This window comes from Amblyomma maculatum, chromosome 1 (genome assembly GCF_055883805.1).
Source record: "Amblyomma maculatum isolate TAMU_Amacu chromosome 1, ASM5588380v1, whole genome shotgun sequence".
NCBI lineage: Eukaryota > Metazoa > Arthropoda > Arachnida > Ixodida > Ixodidae > Amblyomma > Amblyomma maculatum.
In genome coordinates, this window is record NC_139344.1 from 3,014,513 (window position 1) to 3,034,234 (window position 19,722).

The 19,722-nt window shown below is 46.9% G+C and overlaps 1 protein-coding gene across 1 annotated transcript in view; it reads left to right on the plus strand.

Moving 5' to 3' along the window:
* The window catches only part of SLO2 (slowpoke 2), an 86,911-nt gene extending 67,495 nt beyond the window's left edge, over positions 1-19,416 (plus strand). The window contains exons 20-23 of the mRNA XM_084587610.1: positions 6,423-6,540; positions 8,041-8,125; positions 15,424-15,661; positions 17,352-19,416. Coding sequence (XP_084443736.1) covers positions 6,423-6,540; positions 8,041-8,125; positions 15,424-15,661; positions 17,352-17,420 — 510 coding nt within the window. The 3' untranslated portion in view covers positions 17,421-19,416. The remainder of the gene's footprint in view (positions 1-6,422; positions 6,541-8,040; positions 8,126-15,423; positions 15,662-17,351) is intronic.
* Positions 19,417-19,722: the final 306 nt, after the last annotated feature.

Here is a 19,722-nt window from a genome sequence, read left to right on the forward strand (position 1 = left end):
TTTTTATGTATTCTGCGCGAAGCGCCACCTTTATTAGCGAGAGCTCGACCCCTTGTGTTATGCATTCATATTGAATTGTTCTTACCTGCCCTACATTAAATCGTAGTCTAAAAAAACGATGCCTGTGTAAAACGAGGAACACGCCCGAGCCAGTTGTTTTTGGCAGAAAATGCCAGTTGACCTGGAAAATGGCATGCAGAAGGAAAAGGTGCAAATGAGCGCGCTTTAGGTCAAGCAGATATGTGCTCGTTTTCGACTGTGATTTCGACGCAGCTCCAAAATCTGATTTTCTAGGCATGGATAGCATGGTGGGTGGTTGATCCAAGAACATGCCATAGCCAGCTATAGACTTCCCTGCAAATTGAAAAGAAAGGTTTGCTTTGTTTTCGCGGGTCGTTTTACTCTGTATTGCGTGAAAACATCGCCCTATAAGGCTCTGAAGCAACAGCAGCGCGTGTCACCTTTGTGAATTCTTAAAGCTCTTGCAAAATTTGCAGTTTGTTATTCTTGACATGGGAATGCAAACAGTAAAATTTGAACCTCACACTAACGACTGCGACGTAATTGTAATCTGTACTGGTTCAGGGTAAAATGCCTAGACGAGAGCAGCACTGCGCACTGTGCGCTACAAAAAGCGCTGGTGCATCCGAATATGTGGATGTCACATTTCTAAGCAACAGAAAATATTCTTTTGAAGACACTACCATCAGTCAAAATGAGTTTATATATAATATGACAGTTTTTTTTTTTTTTCGACATGTATACAGCAAGTGCTCTTGCACAATCCACATGCGTGTCTGACGGAATCATTGGTGTGGTAGCAACGGCACTGCGCTTGCTTAGGGAACAAAACATCCTTTAATTATTAAAAACCTGCCCGAGGAGTGCAGCTAAAAATGGAACAACTGGACTTGAGTAGCACCATACACGTTAGCGGTGCTCGATACTGTACACCTTTTCCCCTAAAAATGATGGCCACGTACACAACACGCAAAACGGAGTATAGTGTAAGTACATCTCCAACTACCGTCTCCATACCCTTCTGTTTCCTCCGCGCGTGCAGAATTGTATACGCGGCCTATTTGATTGCGGCAGGCAAGCGCGTTGCCCAGGTCAGAGGCGCGTAAGCCGATCCAGCTGGCTAGGTGTTTCCGCGGGCACGCGGGCAATATTGGGCGCTCTCGCATGGGGCGGCGGTGTACGAGAGTGGCGCTGTGTTGCCAGGGCGAGTCGGCGTCCAAGGGCAGCCCGCAGTTGCGCCGCCCCTTCGACCCCCGCACTTCGTACCCGGCCGGCGCGCCAGGGGTCGCGGCGGGGCTACCTTGCGTCTGTCCCGACGAGATCCATCCGCTCCTGGGGGGCGGTTCGGTGAGGCGAAAGCCCTACCTGCCCCAGTACCCTCCGCCCATACTCGTCCACTCGGCCGAGGAGGTGAGCTACTATACAGCACCGCACTCAGGCACTGGACGGAACCCTACGCAAGGACCGTGCGCCCGCCAGCATGCATCGCACAGCGGCGTCGCACGCAGCACGGACCTCATGGGACGACTACATCGCTAGCACGACGCATTCGCGATTCCTCCTTTTTCGCCAAACCCCGCCCGAAATAGCGAGATCCGTGTGCGCAGGACTTACGCAGCGCGTCTAAGTTTTTTTCACTTTTTGCCGAGGTGCGCGAGTAGCGCTTTTTCGAAATGGAATCGGATACGAATCAAGTAGTGAAAATGTCGAATCGCATATTGGCATGACTGTGCGCTATTACATCAAAAAATCGTAAAAAGCAATGTTCTTGCGAAACAGAGATGCGCATCAGAGATGCGCTAACGGCGGCGGCGCTGTAACTGTTAAACATGTAGGTGTCGAAAGACTCAACGGCACATCTTCACGAGGGGCAGGCAGCACGAAGCCGATGTATCATGTAATGCGCGTCGAGAAATTACATGTTGCTACTGGCGATGCCTACGAATAAAATATTTATATTTCCGCATAATTGATAAGCAGCACAATAGTTATAACCTAACAGTGGTGACCTCTGATATCGGGCATGAAGGCAGGGCTTGCTGGACCTGGCTGAACCCTGCAGCATTGCCTAGTCTTGGGGGTCATACACAAACGATGCGACACGAATGGACAGCGTGCGTGCGCCGACCAATCGCGGCAGCACACAATACGCCATCAGAATTGGCTTTGCTTTCGAAACAGTTATGGAATGCAACTAAAACGTGACCGATTGGAACTTCGATCGTGTCTATCATTCCAACACTTGAGATTGTATTCGATTTGTTTCGAATAATGCTGAATGTGTACCATTTGATTCGCCTCGCCAATAGAATAGAGGAATTTTCGATCAGATATTCAAAAATTTCGAATATTCACGCACCGATATTTTCGCACTCTCATGCGATCACGCGGTTAGGTTTCTCTTCATCTCTAGCTTCGACTCTAGTGAAACCGGCAATAAGGCAGCTGTTCAACAATAGCACGTTGTATTTCGTGCGTCCTGTGAATCCGGATGGCGTTCAACCGTAGGTGAATGGAACTCGTATACTTCCTGTTTTGCAATAACTGTAAAACAATCCTCCCCGGTGTTTAGTTAGAAGCGCAGGACGCACCTTACAAAGCTATAGTCACTCTGTAATTTCGCCATGGCATTGCTGCCTCTATATGACCTCACAGTTTTACCTTATCCAGTATGCGGAAGTGTGCGCACTACTCCACTCGGTCCGTACGCATAACGTGGTATCACTCGCAGTCAACTGCTTCAACTGTTTAACAGAGCAAACGCCCGTGGTCATTTTTTTCTCTGGCCAAAAATAGCTACATATGGACGAAACTTTTGCCACTGTCGAGGCTGATGAGCCCACCCTGCATTTGAAAGCGACTTCACCGAGCACGTCCTCTTCACGCCGGAGCACCTCATTCAGCGTATTGATCACACCTCAAAGTACCACGGGTGCCGCACGTGCGACGGTTCCGTCCTTTCCACAACATATACCGCCATTCTTTCACAGCACGCACATCGGCACCTCGCAACGCGTTTGAACTTGACTTTCTAACCTGTGAAATAATGTATTGCAATTTGTTCGAAACATGAGAATTAATATCCTCTAGTGTATCGAGAACAAGTCGTGAACTGGCTTACTCCGATCACCTTGCCGAGACATCAAGCTGCATTTTGGACTTCAAGGAAGGCAGTCGTGTTCAATCAACTTGCAAATTCGTAATTCATCTTTAATTTTGTCAAAAAGCCAATCACATTTTGTGAAAAGGAAATCTGTGCCTCTCTGCGCACCACCTACTCTCGCTCTCCGAGGGCCAGCAAGTTTTTTCTAAAGATGGGCAGCAGGCAAACTGTAATAGCAAAGGACAGATACAAAAGGTTGGGACTGAAAGGTAGCTGGATTTCATAATAATTTCTTACCCCTTCTATTGTGCTTACTGAAGCTCCACACAATTTTTGCTGAGGTGGTATCGTTGTAGTGAGTATCTTTCTATAACATGTTGAAACGCTGAGAACAAGCAGTGTGATAGTACTGGCACCACCACTCATATGCTGTGTTGGTACAAAAAAAAAAAAAAAAAAAAAAAAAACCCACGTGAATGTGCTTGTTCCCGCCCTTTTAACACATTACTATAGGGCACACTTCGTTTAGCGGGAGGAATTCGTGCTATGTGGCACAAGACCCGAGACGTGTTAATTGTTTCTGGTCCGCTGAAGCCTTCCTTACCACAAAGAAAATATGACACGAAAAAACTGAACATACCTCAAACGTATCATCATAGCGCACTGAATACAGCTCCGTGACTCCTTTCAGACTCCCCCCAACCCCACCAATCTCCACACTCATATCCTCCGCTATCTTCACCCCAACACCCTTCCCAGCCCATCTCGCCTGCACCTTTTCCACACATGATCTGTCACCTCCTGCCCCAACGGCCCCACACCATATGCCAATCTAGAACACTGTCTCCTCCAGTGCCCAGTAGCTCTCCGAATCTCTTCGTTCCCTTCTCCGCCCATCCACTACTAAATAGTGAGTGCTCATGGGTGATAGAACTGCTGGACATGACATCCATGCTATTTGTATATACCGTGCGTATAGGTACTTATGTATGTATGTATGTATGTATGTATGTATGTATGTATGTATGTATGTATGTATGTATGTATGTATGTATGTATGTATGTATGTATGTATGTATGTATGTATGTATGTATGTATGTATGTATGTATACAGTGACCCCTCGCTCATGTGCGGGGCGGAACTGTAACTGAAAACCAGTATACGAGTGGTGGTACATTTTCTTAATTAATACGCTATGCCAGAATGTGACCTTGTAAGCCGTCGTATATATATTACCTCCCCTATCCTTCCTCATTATCCCTCCTGTCGGTTTTTCGCCTCTCTGCTTTCTCCTCAGCTTCTAAGCTGAAGAGAAGGTAGAGTACAGGTGCTTAACATAGCTGCAATTACTGTGGACGGTACCCATGTTTCTCTTTAATTTTTGTTGACTTTTTCACCATCACAACGGGAAAATGTACGTGCGCATACACCAAGTCAAGAGAAACAATCAGGACTGCTGCCTCATTTCTCAACGCGGCATTACGACCGCGGAAATGTTCGGCTGTTTTGGCGTTACGGTTATCTTTTGCAGTGAATTATTTTGCAAAGGTCGTCCATCCGTGACAGCTGACGTTGGAAGCGACTGTGTCTGCAATTATGCTGCCAATCCAAGTAGTTCTCCGAGCATGAATGAGAGCTATTCTTTTTTTTTTTTACACTGTAAACTCTTTTTCGCAGGCGCTACGTGGGCCATCATAGAGTTATGTGAATAAAACTTATTTTTGTTTGTTAATGATGATTTTGTCTCGCTCATTTCAGCTACAATAGTGAAACCACTAGAAATACAGGTGTACTCCGTTTGCTTCCTTAAGAAGTGTATTTCGAAATTGTACAGGCTGTTCTACACCTAGAGGAGAAAGAGGAAGCAAGTGGCCGCTGCTCTTCAAGAACCGCTGAGGGCGAGGGCCAATGTGAACAGGCGGCCCTAAAGGCCTGCACGGAAAGAGAAACCGGCTGTGCTTGTTTCTTTTTTGCCAACTCTGTCCGGCTGTCGGCTGCAGCGCTTCGCGAAGCGTGGCGGTCACGTGCTCCCAGTTCCCAACAGCCTGCACCTGGTGCCTTGAAAGTGACACGTAGTACCTGAGCCTGCTCTGCAGAGTGCCGTGCTGGCGCTTGAAAAATACGCCAAGTTGTGCTCCCCTTTTAATTTCACTGTCAAAGTGCATGTCATGCGGGAAATGGCACAGCTATCACAAAGTCACCTGGACCCGCAGTTTCTGGTATGCAATGTATACATTAACTGCCGAGTCACTGCATTTTTCATACGTGCTTTGACTACGAAGGTCATACTATACGTAAATAAAATGAAATATTTCTGTGGACCTATTTTTTCGACGTGTTAACTAAACCTTCTGTGGTTTGTTTGGAAAAATTATTGCAATATTTTTCCGCAGCGTTCATTGCCCATTGTTCTGACACCTGTTCGTTGCATGCGCGCACATCGTTGTCTGCCTGCAAGTCAGATTGCACGTCATTTTCCTCTGAAATGTTGATTTCTTGTAACGTGCAAACTTTACCTCATTTCTTCATTTAGTCTTGCTCCGTTCGTGGCGCTACACAAACGTCCTTCTTGGCGTTAAACTTTACAGTATCACATAAAATGGTCGACTTGTGCGGCTGCTTGCACGGCCCACGAAGCGGTTACCACACTTTTCGCTATCGATCGGCCTTATCACACAGGTCGTTTAACGACGCCCCTAATAATGTGGTGCAAATGTTGAAAAAGCAGGTTGCAGTTTTTCGCTTGCTATTTAACTGAACAGAGTGCTACTCACAGGCATCTGGCGCACCAACGCATGGAGTCCAACGACTACTTGCGTTCCGCGCGTTAACGCCGGACGTTTTGCACCCATTATGTATGACACAGTAAGTATACTCTACAGAGTAAAACTAGAAACTTGGGCTTACTTGTTCATTTACATCGTGGAAAAAGCATCGCAGCAGAAACGTACTGTAGACAAGCGCTTGTGCTGTCCTATTTTGTCATCTTTGCTTTTTCTCGGTATAAGAAGCATTCTTCATGCCAGCTCGCGTCGCATTCTGTGCTCCATTGTGGGTTCCCCGGCAGCGCATATTTAGGCAACCCGTGTACAATCAGGCCTTTTACGCCTGGAATAGTTCATTATTTCTTAATTGTGTTGTTCCAACTGAATTAACTGCAACGTTAGGCACATGCTTCAAGATGTGGAGGCCTCATTCTTAGCTTGACACCGTTAACGGCCTTTAGAGCTTGAAGCCAAGCTTCGCGTTGTGGCTTCCTGTCCCGTCTAAAGCGGTGGCTTTCCTTTCGGCGACAGGTCTCTCTGGATCTCCTAGACGATAAGGCCACGTTCAACGAGAACATCGAGCGCCAGGAAATCAGCACGCTGGTGCGCACTCGTATGCAGGACCTGGGTCTGCCCGTTCAGGATTACGGTCAGTGTGCCGCCGGCCATTACTTGACCATGGCTGTTGCACCTGCACGAGCACGCATGTACAGTCTTTTTCGGATGTGTAGAGCCTAGGCCTCTGCTTCTGAGCCACGTCGTGCAGCTTGTAACGCTTTTTCGGAGTTCCGAATCTCTTGATAGCAAGAGGACTTTTTTGTCCTGCGCTCTCCAACCTGAAGGACCTCCACTAATGCTAAACCAGTGCCACGACACGGCTCAGAAGCAGGCCCCCTGCTCTTTATACTTTTGAAAAAGGCTTTACCTCTGCTACATTGTTTGGTTTTGTATACAAGATCACTTTACCATGATCCATTATTTTCGCTCATCCGTCGGGAGTTGGGTGAAAATTAAACCTAATATTACCTTTAATAATACCATGACTGTTTTATTCTGCGGATGAGACGAAATTCCTTTGGCTTCAGGACTTTTGACCAGGACTTTTTTAGTACAGTGTACTTGATAGGTCCTGTATAGGTCATTAGTTGGCGCGGTTGGGCAAAAAGAGAAATACGTTCTATTTATTTTTTATACGTGCCGCCTTTGCCAAAAACCAACCCCGCTCCATAGTTAGCTTTTTAGCCGTACACTGGAGTCCTCATGCCATCCCTCTAGGCTCTAGCTCTCAATATCTGCAAGGTAATGAGAACCTTCTTTCCTACAATTGAAGACCTTTTAACGCGACAGCATTGAGGATCCATTATAACGGAAGACTGTATAGTTGTCTGCGTTCTGCCGAGAAAAGCCAAGTTCGTAAAAAAAGTCCTTATGACCCATGGAATTGAAATTTATTAACGCATTAAATAAATAGTAAATTTGAGACGCAGCGTTACTTATATGTCATTATGGCATGTAAGAATTTAACGAAAATTATTTACGTTGAAAATAAAATTCGGCTATAAAGTGATATGCAAAGAGGATCCCATGTTGCTGAAGGAGACGATTAACTTTATCGCATCATTAAGACTGAGCTTCGAAATTTAAGTTTAGAAAAGTCATAAGGGTTCCGCTATACGATTAAGAAACAAACCATTAAGCATGGATACTTTGCGCTAAAGCAGTATATCAGAAAATCATGATATAGGCTAACAAAGTAAGAGCAGTACATCTACCTGGCTAAATGTATAGGAGCATAGGGGGGGGGGGGGGGGGGGGGGATATCGTATGCGCCCTTTGTGGTATGCGGTAGCCTCATTGTGTATCAGAAATAGAGCAGATGAACTAATATTTTTTTTTTTTATTATTATTGTGGAGGTTTAGCAAATCGCCTTCGTGATCAAGAGGAAAATCAACATCTGCGTGCCTCTAATGTCACTTGGCTAAAACGTTTCCCGGACTCCGAGAGCCAAAGCTCTAATTCAAATACTCGCAGAGCGAAATTTTCATACGCATGTAGTCACGCAAAGCGAAGGCGTTTCATCACGGCGCACGTGTAATACGCTTGCCAAGTGACACTTGTTCTTTTGTGGACATTGCCTATCGTTTTCAGATGAGGTATCGGACAAGCGGCACAGTTTGTCGTACGTGATAATCAACCCAAACTGTGACCTGCCACTGGAGGAAGGTGACATCATGTAAGTCGCATTTATCTTCCCACGGGTGCGCGAGCCTTAGACGCGTTGTGAATATGCATGTGAAAATATTTGCTTAAACGATGTGTCGCGGCTTTACTGGGAGTATCGAGCTGTCATGCTTGGCCATGTGAGGTTCTATAGGTCACGGCTGAGCGGAAAAGTTGTGGATCGTCAGAAGGAGAGTGGAAACAGCAAGTTCTCTTGGAAGCTCAATGCACTTGTGTTCCCCGGAACGCGAAGAGAGGGCTCCTGGAAAGCCCTCTTCTAATTTGTTTTCCTGTTGTATGCGGTTATGAAAAAACGTTTGTGGAATACGGGTTCGCAGAAAAACATTTTAACGCGGAAGCATCACATGCCACATCGGTACAAAAACCCGGCGTCGCCCAAAAATTGACCTCTGGCCTTGACAGCGCCATTCACCAAAGAAACATCAATAATTCATAATAGTCGCCAGTCACTCAATCCCAGTAATAACCAATCAAATTACATAATTTCATTTGACACACACATACACACACACACACACGCACGCACCAACTGGCCCAAGAGCTAACGTTATTACATATTAGGGGACCATATAACTTCTGCCAAGCGTTAAAGGTAAATATTTAGATGTAGTTCAGGGAAACCAGTTTCATACACCTGCCAGCCGTCTTGCATACCGCAGGCAATTTTTGTTTCGAAAATAATTCATTAGTTAATTGGGTTAATTCCAGTTTAAGGAATGTTGACTTGAGACATATATGTGATTTGTAAACTTGGAGAGTGCCTTCAGAAACCCCTATTCCATTTATTTGCGATAAAAAAAAAAGTCGCAGGTGTATCTTTTTTTCGAGTTCAAAAAAGTCCGCAAAAAAAAAAAATCATGTGACAAGCGCATTCACCCACCAAGATTGTGCTGCTCTCAACCGTGGATTGAGTGAACCAAAATCACCTGCGGCCGCGACTCGACGACCCCGTTCCAGCGTTAGGCTAAGTTGGTGGTGGCGGTTGCTTGCTTAGCCAGCTCGTCGCACTGGCTGAAACTTGCACCGTCACATGCGCCGACTGGCTCACGCGGGCGTAAAAACCACCGCAGACATATCGGCCTTCCACTGCAAACGGGGCCATACAGCCATAGCCGTAGCTGATTTTGTTCACTCAAACCACACTTGAAAGCAGCACAATCGTGACGCGCGAATGAGCTTATTCGCATGGTTGTTTGTGCATTTCGCGGGCTTCGCAAATAAATGGAATTGTGGTTTCTGAACGTGCTTTCCAACTCTTCTAATATTGCTGTATTTATATTTCTGCGTCGTCAGAAAAAGCAGGTCAATGAAAAAGCACAAATGCATACCTGGGAATACGCGCTCCATCTACTGGAACGTATACCGCTTGACTGGCTAGTGAGGAAACACAAAAAATACGTTCTTGGCGCGTGTTCGCCTCCGGTAAACTTTTCTATCACTGTACATTCTAAAGCACGTTCCTACTTTGCCATTCTTTTAACATTCCCACTGCATCACAAAGTCGACTATGCGTTTCCTTTATCTTTCTCTCCTCCTCCTCCTCCTCTTCGAAGTTTAATGGGCACCGCCATATTGGGGGGCAACTACGTATGAGTGACGTTGAATGACGTCACGCATACGTATGTTTTTAGCGCGAATTTTAAAGTGGTTTTTTTATAGAACCCGCCTTTTCAAGCAGGTATCTCATGAAGGTTGCCTTTCAGTGCGCACCAACCTTTGCCAGTCAAATGTGCTCGAGGTCCTGCTAGTTATGGCCTTGCTAATGTGCAATTCGGAACCCAATGAAAGTTACTGGCAAAGAAGGCAGCATAGAAAGGCAGCAACACTTTCAGACGCTGGCTTACCTTGGCTGGCTAAGAATGCAATCATGCATGATTCGTAGTGGAAACCTTGGTGGAAATACTGGTGCTAGTACTTTTGAGTACAAGGTATGATGCACAAAGCACAGGCCCAAGTGCACAGTTTGCAATACAGTGTACGGCAAGTATGGTTTTCATATGCATGGTTTATTACAGCAACCAAACAAATACAGTGATAAAGCACACCAACAAAAAATACACGTCACAGGCAGCTCAGGAAGTAGTTTCTTTAAGCTGGCTATTCATCTTAATGGTCACAGTGCTGATAGAAAAAAGCCCTGCAGTTCCACGAACGCTGCCAGGTAGGAAATTGAAAAGCATAGAAGACAGTGCTAAGACAGCTTCAATTAAGGCAAATATGACATGACATAAGTAGGCGCATCAACTCGGGTCGCAGCCTTTTTGACGACAGATACGCAGACGGTTCGAAGTGCTTGGAACAAACCCGCAAGTCTCGCAGCTGCCATGGTGTCTTCTCCAGGCTGACGTTGTGGTAGAACTGCACCCACGCTCGGCACCTGGACGTGATGCAACGTGCACGTTATTCACAATTGCGCCGTAAGGAATACTGCATAATCCAAACGCCAATGCGTCATTATTCCTGTCAATGCTAACTGCAGTACATTATATTTCCATTATATCTGAACTATGGTAGTAAATGCTCGCCCCAAGCTCTCAGCGCTTAAGAGTGCGGTTACGTACGCTCGTCCTCATGGCATGCGGGTAGCTATACTTTTCTATGGTTAAGATTGACGAGAATGAAGTGCGTTTAAAGTTACCCTAACGGTCATGCATATGCAGAATAGCAATAAGAAGACAGGCAGTAACTCCTGTTGAGTGAATTCAGTTAAAGCACCCTCAAGGCCGCGCATATACACGTGGCTGAATTTTTATACTACCAGTTGCGAGGGTCAAATTGGCTTCGCGGTGTTGGAAAACTAAACAGTGTTGTGCTCAGACTTGTCAGGCAGCACAATTGGTTTTAAATTGGCCTTCCGGTCAGTGGCATGCGCGTGGTTGCTCCTGAGAGCCCGGTATCAAGTTGACGCTGGTGATAGCCGGCTGCATGAAACTCACCATAAATCAAACAAATGGTGGGCCTCTTTCGCACAGCTCAGCACTTAGTGTGTGCCCTGTAGTGTAGTACATAAATATCCCCGAAAAAATGAAGCCACGTGCGCACGAACTGGTTACAGAAACAGAAGCGAACAGCCCAACGAAAGCATTCGGAGCATACCTAGAGCAGACGCCTTGTAGCAGACGACACTGACAAGAGCTCACCTGTGAAAGTCCAGCGGGAAGCGGTGTAGCTTGACACCGACGGCACTGTCCATGCTGTCGCAATGAGCCACGGCGCATCGTTTCTTCACACGCCGTAAGCTAATCTTGAAATAAAGCGCTAAGCGCTTCAAAAGAACAGCGCGAAGCGTGCAAAGACGGAAAAAGACTTCGCACTGGCCGCACGTCGAAGGAAACGACCAAAACCGAGAAAACTGCCGCAGCGGTGCGGCAGGGTGCAAATTTTACAAAACGGTGACAGAGACGCGACGCGCAAGGACGACGAAAACTTCGCAAAAGGGGCATTTCGAGACTGGCGATAAGAAACCGCTTCGTGAGCTCCCGCGGCCACTGTGGCCGGGCATAGAGAGAGAGATTGGTAAAGAGCGGACACTCCCATAGGGCCCAGCGGCCCATTTGACTGTAGTGCACCAAGCGGCCGGCGGCAACTACTTCCGGTCTTGCTGAAAGGCGCGCGATTTGAATGCTAGCCATGCCCTGCGCCCTTCCCTGCCCTTTTGGCGCTTTATTTTGGTTTTAAATAACCTGCTAGTGTTTCTATTTATTTCCAGCATGCATAACAACAGGAAAAATAGATTCCCAGTTCTCTAAACTGGCCATCACCGCAGCTGCGCCACAGCCTTTGCAAAACAGTATTGCAGAAAAGACGCCGAGTGCTTTGTGAAATGAATTTATTTTGCTGCATATAAAACACAAGAGATGCAACAGATGTAGACGGATGCATTGACAATACTTGACACACATTAGGCGATGTGCACAATACAGAAAAATAAAAATACACAAGGTGAGAAACATTACTTGGGTAGAGACAAAGAATAGCATAACTGATTTCCGAATTATTGCAAATGATATGTAACAAAACAGGCATTATACATAAACTACACAGTCCCAGTAGTGGCTACCTTAGCAAGGGTAACTTGTATTGTCCAGGGCAGAGAGGAGTACTGACGCTTGAGGGAAGGCCACACCATTCACTCGTCGCATCTGCCGTGCTTCGGCTGCAGTCCGTGGGTCCATGCAGTGCTGTTGGAAAAGGAATGAACATGATGCAGAAGGTTGCAATGAAATGTAAGGCCACTGCACCGCGCACACATCTGTGCATGTGGGTGGGTACTGAAAACTTGGTGAGCAGCAGTTATGGTCCAGAACAGAAAAGCTGCGATTCGTAAAATGGATACAAAAGCTACTCTTGCAACGTAGAGGTCAGGAAATGCAGGCGAACCTAACTTATCTGAAAATGCATTTCTACAGAGCGTAAAATAACAGCCACTAATCTTACAATATTCCTCAAGAGCACTGAACAGCTGAAGCAATGAAGCTTGCCGCATAATAAAACATTTTTCACTTTAACGTTGTCCCGTTAAATGTAACGCGACACCACGCAAAACTAGCCGTTCGCAAAACCGCGGCCTGGCCTCACCGCGGCCGGCGAGCACGCCATGTTGGCTTGCCTTTCATACGCGACTTTGTGAAGCGCAGACCACCATGCTGAGCTAAACTGCCCGAAATGCCTCGCAGTTTTACAAGAACGAAACATGTTTCACCTTGCGGTTGCCCAGTTAAACGCGACACCACGCAAAACTAGCCGTTCGCAAAACCTCACGCCATGTCACATGTCATCGCGGCCGGCGAGCCATATTGGCGAGCGCCTTGTCATGCCTGTTGGCTGCCCTTCACGTGCGACTTTGTGAAGCGCAGACCACCGTACTGAGCTAAAGTGCCTGAAATACTGCGCAGTTTAACAAGAAAGTCAAGAATGAAACGTTTCTCACTTTACCGTTGCTCTGCTAAGCGCGACACTTAACAAAACTAAAGCCGTTCGGCAAACTGCGTCAGCATGGCCGCACCGGCCCGGCGAACACGCCATTTTGGCGCAACGGCGTGCCTTGGTGCCTTCACATGCCACTTTGTCACGCGTGACGAGCTAAACTGTTCGAAATGAAGCTGCTTCCCGGGAACACAACATATTACACCTCGCCGTGGTTGGGAACCGCCAGAGTTACGGCGTAACGAACTGCGCCTGAACAGCCGGCGCGCCTGTTCACGAGCTGCGAAACTTATTGGCACCGGCCAGCACGGTCAGCGTAAACTGCTTGAAATGCAGCGTAGTTAAGCAAAAAACGTTGCTCACCTTGCCGTCGTTTCCAACCGCTGTCGTTCCGCGCAGCAGCCCACGAGAGGTCTGTGCCGCACAAGCGCGGCGAGGCACGAGCACACAACCGCTCCCTTCGGCAACTTCTTGTCGTCTGCTCCGGCGGGCTACCGCTGCAGCGAGTGCCGTCGCGCGCGCGCCCGCGCATGCGCACGTTGGTGCCGCCATCCATCAATCGGCGGCAGCGCAAAAAGTCGCGCGTCATTTCCTGGGGCCAGTTTTCGCCGAGTGACCGCTCTTTACCAATCTCTTTCTCTATGGGCCGGGTGCCGAAACAAGGCCTGCAAAGTCAAGCTGCAAATGCACCGCACACTCATCAACAGGGGGCGTAACAAGAACGTTGCAAAAAATTAAAAATGCGAAGTAATGTTTTGCTAAAATAGTTTACCTATTTTATAAAACGTGGCATTAAAATATTTATTTCTTTATGTTGTTTTATAGCGTTTTTATTTGTGCTTTTGAATTTCATTATCTAAGTGTTTCGGCCCCCCCAAAGTGGCTGTGCTGCTGTCGCGCTAGACCGTTTTTGGGCCCAGCCTTCGCTACCACTGTATATATACCTTGGTTTACCTTCGAGTTTAAAAGCAGTAAATCTCCATCGCAACACGCAACGCACAAATCGGCGTTGAAGCGGTATGTCGCTGCCCTTCATTGCCGCGCCTTTTTGGAAGACACTAACTACATTCAAAGGCAAGTGCTAGGTCACAGGAAACTAAGGGCCTAGCTTTACAATTACATTGGAAAAAGGCGGCATATTTGCCTTGCACCCCATCTGACCATGGATCCCCATGTGACCTTGGATCCGTGGTTGCAACCAATTGTGTTAATCAGCGTCCCTCTTCGCGTTGTCAGACAGGGATGGATAATTTGTTGTGCCTTCATTGCTGAGTCATACTCTTTCATTTTACTATCCTCCTGGCTGTCTTTTCTTGTTTGCCTCCATTTGGCATTTTTTATGAGCACGTCGGTGCTGCACTTCACTTTGATGTCGTGAGCCACGCCACTGCCGAAATAGAACTAGCGACAGTCAGATGCAGTGAGGCATAAAGTGCTTGCCGAGAATTACGGAAGCTTCTTCCTTCCCTTGAAAATCGGCACGCTGACTTGCACCACCATCCAACGTTCGTTGCCTTTCGATACTCTGTAACCTCTGGCACCATTATATTCCACCATAATTTTACTTCTATGTGATGGAATTAGCCGGCCGGGTTACCTTGAACTTAAGTGCAGCTTTCTTCGACATCACTTTTAATTCTCCTCGGCGGCCGCTTTTCGGTGGAGGCGAAAAGCAAGGCGCCCGTGTGCTGTGCGATGTCAGTGCACGTTAAAGAACCCCAGGTGGTCGAAATTTCCGGAGTCCTCCACTACGGCGTCTCTCATAGCCTGAGTCGCTTTGGGACGTTAAACCCCACAAACCAACCAACTTTTAATTCTGAGGGACTTCTGGAATAATAAAGTATTTTGTTATAATACAATTACAGGAAGGATCTGGCCTTCTCAACTGCAGCAAAATCTTCCTTTCAAAAGTTTGTCCTGCGCTCGCACCGAGTATCTAAAAGCGGCACTGAAAACCAATGGGCTGCGTTTTTTGACAATAAATATGAGAAAGCTACAAGCGTCCCGAGGGAGGATATACGGATACATTGATTGATATCCTTCAATCTTACGATATGAAAGGAATAAAAATACGTTCATAAAAAATCTTCCTGATTGAAAAATGTTCAACACAACTTCTGGGCTGGAATGGTTAGTCCTTAGAAAACCGCGCTGCCGCAAACATTTGTCCCTTATAACAACCGTTACTCTCTTGGAGGCTATCGACAAAGCAATATCAGCCGAGTCTCCACGTAATCTAACTGCTCTTCGCATATAACTATATTGGTGCAGGTAGACTCATCTTGCCCACTTTGCGTTTATAGTGTACTTTCCTGTCTTCCATTTGTCAGCATAACCCCCTTCACGCGCCCTTCGTGTGCGCAGCTTCCTCATCCGGCCGAGCCCCATCTCGGGCAAGCGCATCTTCCTCAAGCACGGCTCAGTGCGCATCAAGACACCGCGGCCCAGCCGCCGGGAGAATCCGTCGTCGCGCGGCAGCGGCCGCTCCAAGACTCCCTCGTTCCGCCTCAACTTCAGCGCGCACAAGGCGGACTCGCTGCCCGTCCAGGAGAACGGCGGCCTCACCCCGCCAAAGCCGCCGCCGCAGGACACAGCGGTCGAGGTGGTTGTATGACTCTCTATTCATGGCGTATCACTGCCTTTTTCGACGCGGTTCCCTGCTTGCTTGCGTCAGCATGGCATGAAAAGAAAATTTAGCTCACTGCCGGTGGATATTCAATGATTGCGTCCCCTGGGGTTCGGAGCCAATGCCCTTTAACAACGTGGTCATGACGTCGACGTGCCTTTGTATCGCAATGAAATTAATAACGGGTCATACCTTTATCAGTACCAGCTTTTCATCCGTTACGGTGACTTACTGACTTCGGTGTACTGAGCCTGATGCCACGGCACCGTATTGCGGCAACGGCGGAAGAATTTTTATGGAGGTGAAATGCGAAAATGCCCGAGGGCTGACTTTTTTCCTCGAGACTTTTTCAGATACTTTTTCACACACACCAAAAAAGACTTCTAAGTTCACTGGCCCGGCATACTGTTCACCCTGCGCCACTGACGGAGTGGCAGGCGGTAAACGAAAGGACATACTGCTATAAGATATGATTTGTTGTTTATTTATTGTATTTGAGATCTCCCGCTTTTTCCAAAAAAAGTTTCAGCTCGGTTAGACTCCTCGCCCTCGGTGCTTGGTTTCTCTCTGACGTGGAAAGCGAGAATTTCAAGGAAAATCCAAAATGGAATTTACGGGCTTTGTCCCCGTTTGTCGAAATATGACCTTTTTACGTTGTGATAGGATGCGTATATAACCTGAGCGCAGCTTTCTTCAAGTCCTGTCCCTTGCTTAGCGCAATTTCTATTCGCAGCACTGAAAGGTTTATGTAGGCTTCGGTTTTAATGCAATGCATCAGTTATCTGCGCCTGTAGCAGCGGACAGGTCACGCTGAATAAATAATTATCGGCGGACACCATGCAGGAGCCCTAGACGTATACAGCTTACTTCTTTCCTCTCTGTTTTTTTTTTTTTTCTTAATTATTTTTCTCGCTTTAGCCAGCAAGTTGCAATATGCGAGACTTCACGAACACCGGGGCGGTTTCTTCCCTTCAGGCATTCATTTTGCAATATTTAACTTGCGTACCGACTGCACGTTACGCAAAAACGAAACGTAAAACTGTCGGCGCATGATATACAGCTCCAAAATGAGACCCTCGAGCGGCCTGGTTAAAGGATGTGGCTGTACAAGCTTGGGAGGGTTAACTAAAATAGTAGCGGCCTCGGCCATTTGGTTCCCTCGCAGGCATACGGAAATGGCTAGGTGAAACGATCAGAGCTTGCGTTGTTTTTTACTTCGTCAACTCCTGTAGCAGTGCTTTTCGCTAGCTGCATGAATGTGTGGTGACAGAGCCGGTCGACGAGGCTAGTAGGCGTCAGAAAGCGTTGACATGTTCAAACGACGATCTTATGCCCTTGAATGTTTGAGCGCCTCTAAAACAGCCAATGGCGAAGGAGTGCTAATTAGTCTCTTGTTCACCAATATCAATCATTTTAACTTTGTAACAAGACCACAAACAACACTGTCTTAATCAAATCATCAGTTTGGTGCTGCTTGAGAAGACTCTCGGTATGCAAATATATATATATATACTCTCGGTATGCAAATATATATATATATATATATATATATATATATATATATATATATATATATATATATATATATATATATATATATATATATATATATATATATATCTCGAAGCTGTATCTGATGGACTTGCACTCCTTCCTTCTCTTACAGCAGTCCGAGTGCAGTGTCCACGTGACGGCAGCGACTCCCTCGTCGACCGGTCAGGGGACGATCGTATGACGCCAGCTGAGGTTCCCTCTGGCATGGAGGGCACGCCACAGGGTCAACTGAAGAGCTTCAACCCTCGTTGCAGCATTCTCGCCTGCTTGCGCACGCTCAGGTGTGCGCGCGGGTCCAAGCGCATCCCGTGCATGCGTGCACCGACTGTGCCGCCGCAGGGCGTGAGGCCTCCCTCAAGAGCGCCGGCGTCGAGCGCAAACCCTTCATTCCAAGAAACACGCGCACTAGAAGCAACGCATATACGCTCCGAGAAGCCACCGCGGATTAAGCTTTCGTGCTTTGCAGCACTCTGCGGATCCACCGCGTGTGCTGTGATTCGGGCCTATGCGGCGAGTACATGGTTTCTAGAGCGGCGCCGGACCCGTACGCGTCAGCCGAACTCAACCTTCTTGCAAGGCAGTCTGCCCCGTGCCCTTATCTGTTTCCGCCAATTGACTGTTTTGTTCCGTCGTCATGCGGCAGTTAGCCAGAGCAGTGTCCTCATATGCCAGAGGCACAACACACCCTTCCCTTTGAGACGGCAGACGTTGGGTGAAAACTTGTTCGATGCCGCAAGTTTTTCCGATATTATCACACCGTGAGAAGCAAGGCGTGTCTGCCAACCGCTATAGTTTCGCTGATCTCTGTCCTTATTAGTTTAAGTGCAAGATTAGTGATCTGTTTTCTTTTTTTAAAGCCGACGAGCATCAGCAAGAACGTAGGTAGCTTTGTGTTGCTGCGCTCGGCACGTTTTGGAGTTAGGTCACAGAGGTGATCTATACTTAAAGCCAACAACTGTGAGAACATGCTGCAGATGCACTTTGTGCTGATTAATTATTATGAATTTTTGCGGCTTTGATTCGCTGAGAACGTTGGCTCTTTCACAAAAAGACTACGGCTTTAATGGCCGCATTGCTTAAAATTTATCGGCAGGAGCAATTATGTAGAAAGATATGCGTTAGCATTAGAAGCCGCTCGAAATTTTACAAACTCAGACGCAGAGAGAAGCGCACTCGGCGTTTAAGCAACGCCGAGGAATACTCACTGAATCTCGTTTCCGGGGCATCAGAAACTATTTATTCAGTTCACACTCTCGGAGAACTGAGCAAGTATTTGCCGAATGATTATGCTCACATTGTGTTGTGCGTGTTGTTATTTATTTGTGTCTTTTTAGTTTTTACGTACTCAATATACCCTATTTTACGAAACGCCACCATATTTTACTCAAATTTTATTTGCTCAATTCGTAACCTGACGCACAAGGTATTGTTCCTGGCAATTACGTTTCGTTTCCGACAGTTAGGCCTAATTTTTTAAATAGGTTAGCGCGAGCTCCGGTGAACAGCCCGCAACACTGCGCGATGTATGATGCATTGAACTTTCTTGAACGCGGCGTGCCGTATGTGACGAAGTTTCCACAGCTACGGCTTCGGTAATACAGCAGAGCCGTCTCTTCCCGCAAGAACGGCATGACATAATGGAACAAAAAAAAAAACTGCCTAAATGAAGGGACAGGGTCCTATTCTGAGCTCGAGAAAATGGCAGAGCGTATTGCGCTCAGTAGCGGTAGCCATACTAACTCCTGCGAGTGTCAGCGACCCCGTTTTGACACCTGCCTGCGGAGGGGAAGTCTGTCGCTATAGAAGTGGCAGATCGGTTACCCGTGTGGGGCTTAATTTCGGCGGCTGGATCCAAGCTTCCTTTGCATGCCGCGTGAATACTCCCGTTCGTCTCGCAAATGGCAGCTGCAGTCAAGACGCGCAAGCCTGTGTGTCTTCAACCCTGCCCGTTCACTACTCGCAGCCATTGCTGGAGTTGCATTAATTCATTCGTTGGCGAATGCCAGCGAGAGGCGTCTCCTTCGCTAAGACACGGCGACTTCGCCCCTTTTTACACGCGACACAAACCACGACTATGAGCGTTTTTGTTTGTTTTTTTTCTTGGAATTAACTACTTGCGTCGCACTACGAATGAATGGCGCTTTTGTGATATTTGGCTTGTGAGAAAGAAAGAAAGAAAGAAAGAAGGAAAGAAAGAAAGAAAGAAAGAAAGAAAGAAAGAAAGAAAGAAAGAAGGAAGGAAGGAAGGAAGGAAGGAAAGAAAGAAAGAAAGAAAGAAAGAAGGAAAGAAGGAAAGAAGGAAAGAAGGAAAGAAAGAAAGAAAGAAGGAAAGAAGGAAAGAAGGAAAGAAAGAAAGAAAGAAAGAAAGAAAGAAAGAAAGAAAGAAAGAAAGAAAGAAAGAAAGAAAGAAAGAAAGGAAGGAAGGAAGGAAGGAAGGAAGGAAGGAAGGAAGGAAGGAAGGAAAGAAGGAAAGAAGGAAAGAA